Genomic DNA, 2,067 nt, shown 5'->3' on the forward strand with positions numbered 1-2,067 from the left:
GGCTGGCCCACGCACAGCGGTGTACACGTACGCACACGCGTGCTAGTGCCTCTGCCTCCTCCCAGTGCCCCCCATTTTCCCTAGACTTCCCAGTACCCCAATCCTCCCTGAGCCCCCCCTCCTCCCAGTCCACCAGTCCTCCCAGTGCTCCCAGTTAGACCATACCCCAGTGCCTCCTCCATCTTCCAGTACCCCACAGGAACATTGGCCTTGCAGTGCCCCCCCCCCGGGGCTGGCCAGTCCTCCCAGTGCCCCCAGTCAGCCCCGCCAGGCAGCAGGGGCGGCGGGGGGGAATAAGGCCCGACCGAGACAATGAGGCTGTATTTATCGATATGACGGGATGAGAGGACGTTGCATTACAAAACGAGGACCAATACATACATACGTACATATATATATAGTATATACACCCACAGGTATACGTGTGAGATTAAATAACCCCAGGACCCCCCCAGGGCTCTCGCTCCCACCCCCCCCTTAAATACTCCCCCATCCCCAAAGTGGCTCCAATCCAGTCGGACCCCCCCTCCCCATCACCCCTGTGTGCCCCCCTCCTCCCCATCCCAGTATAACCAGCTCTGGCTCCCAGTTGCCCCCACATCCAGTTACTGTCGGAGACTCAGTACTTAGCGGGGGGGGGGGTCCAAAACAGAAACAAAAATAAAGGGTTTCCCCTGGGATTGGGGGAGTGGGACGTGTCCCAGGGCAGGGGCCCCGCGACCCAGTGGGCTTGGCCAGTGGCAGTGGGGGGAAATCCCAGCCCCAGAGAAATACTGTGATTTTTTTTTGGGGGGGGGTGGTATTTACAGTTGGCAGGGGGAGGCTTCGTGGTCTCTCACCCCCCTCCTGGCATCGCTTGCACACCAGAGAGGAAGAGGGGGCAGAAGAGGGGAGCCCCGTCCCTTAAGTGCACGGGGGACGGGGCCCGGGCCCCCCATATCCCCTCTGCCAAGGGAAGGTGAAAGAGCCCTGGGCTCAGGGACACCGGTGGTGGCTGCTAGGGGAGACCAGTGGCACCAGCATGGGTGGCCTCACCGCCCTGTGGCCCTCATGTCCATGTCCATGCAGCCAGGGTGCTGAGCAGCCCCTGTGTCCCTGGGGGGGCTGCTTTGGGAGCCAGCGTCCCCCCCGCCGTGCCTGTCACAGAGGTTGGCAAAGGCAGAGGTTGGCAAAGGGCTGTTATGTCCTTTATGTCCAACGGTGGTGGCACTTTGGGGAGTGGGGAGAGCAGATCTGCCCCCACCCCAAACCCACGTCGAAAGTCCGAAGCGTCCTGGGCACCATGTGCCAAACCTGACGTGGGCACCTCGCTCCGGAGCCTGGTGCCGGGGTCGAGTCCGCCGGGTGGGGGGGCCTGGCCAGCACCATGCACCCGGAGGAAACCAGGCCTCCTTGAGCTGATGCTCCAGGTGAGTCCCAAGAGGAGGAGCTGGGCATGGCGGGGGGGATGTTTCCAGTTTATCCCCCCATCCTTTGCATCCCAGTATGGCTCACATTTAGGGGGAGGGGGCACTTCTGCCTGCCCCCCCCCCAGTGTCAAACGGCGGTGCCAGCTCTTCATCTCGATTTGTGTCCAGGGGGAGGGTCGGATCAAGAGGAGGGTGTGTTTGGGGAGGGGGAGGCATCGGGGGGGCTGTGCCCCCCCGATCAGTCCATCACATTACCATGAGACTCACACTGGACACAGACATGAATGCAGGGTGTCCGCCCCCCCAAGCAGCCCCCCAGAGATGCATCCCCGGCCGGATCCCCCTGCTGTCTCTGTGCCCCTGAGGGGAGGTGGGGGGCACCAGGTGGCCTTGGCGGGGGTCTCGTCTCCTCCCCAGTGGGGAAGGGGTGGGAAGGTGAGGACAGGGCTGGGAGGAGAGGGGGGAAGCCCCTGGCCCCTCCAACTCGCTGCGGTTTGAGGGTGGTTTAAGTCGGGTTGGAATTTTTCAAAGTCTGCAGCTTGGCCTCCAGTTCGGAGATCTGAAAAACAGCAAAGGGGAGAGGTCTCAGCGGGGCCCGGTGGGGCTGGGGGCACAGGGCTGAGAGACACAGGTTGGGGGACACAGGATGGGGGGCAGG

The 2,067-nt window shown here is 62.8% G+C and overlaps 1 protein-coding gene across 1 annotated transcript in view; it reads right to left on the reverse strand.

The window, feature by feature from the left end:
• Window positions 1-552: 552 nt before the first annotated feature.
• Window positions 553-2,067, reverse strand: part of PPP1R9B (protein phosphatase 1 regulatory subunit 9B) — a gene marked incomplete at its 5' end in the record, with an annotated part of 11,753 nt that continues 10,238 nt past the window's right edge. Inside the window, one exon of the mRNA XM_085316366.1 lies at window positions 553-1,968. Coding sequence (XP_085172492.1) covers window positions 1,915-1,968 — 54 coding nt within the window. The remainder of the gene's footprint in view (window positions 1,969-2,067) is intronic.

Source organism: Rhea americana, unplaced genomic scaffold, assembly GCF_003343005.1.
Source record: "Rhea americana isolate MKP2758 unplaced genomic scaffold, rheAme1 scaffold_468, whole genome shotgun sequence".
NCBI classification, from domain to species: domain Eukaryota; kingdom Metazoa; phylum Chordata; class Aves; order Rheiformes; family Rheidae; genus Rhea; species Rhea americana.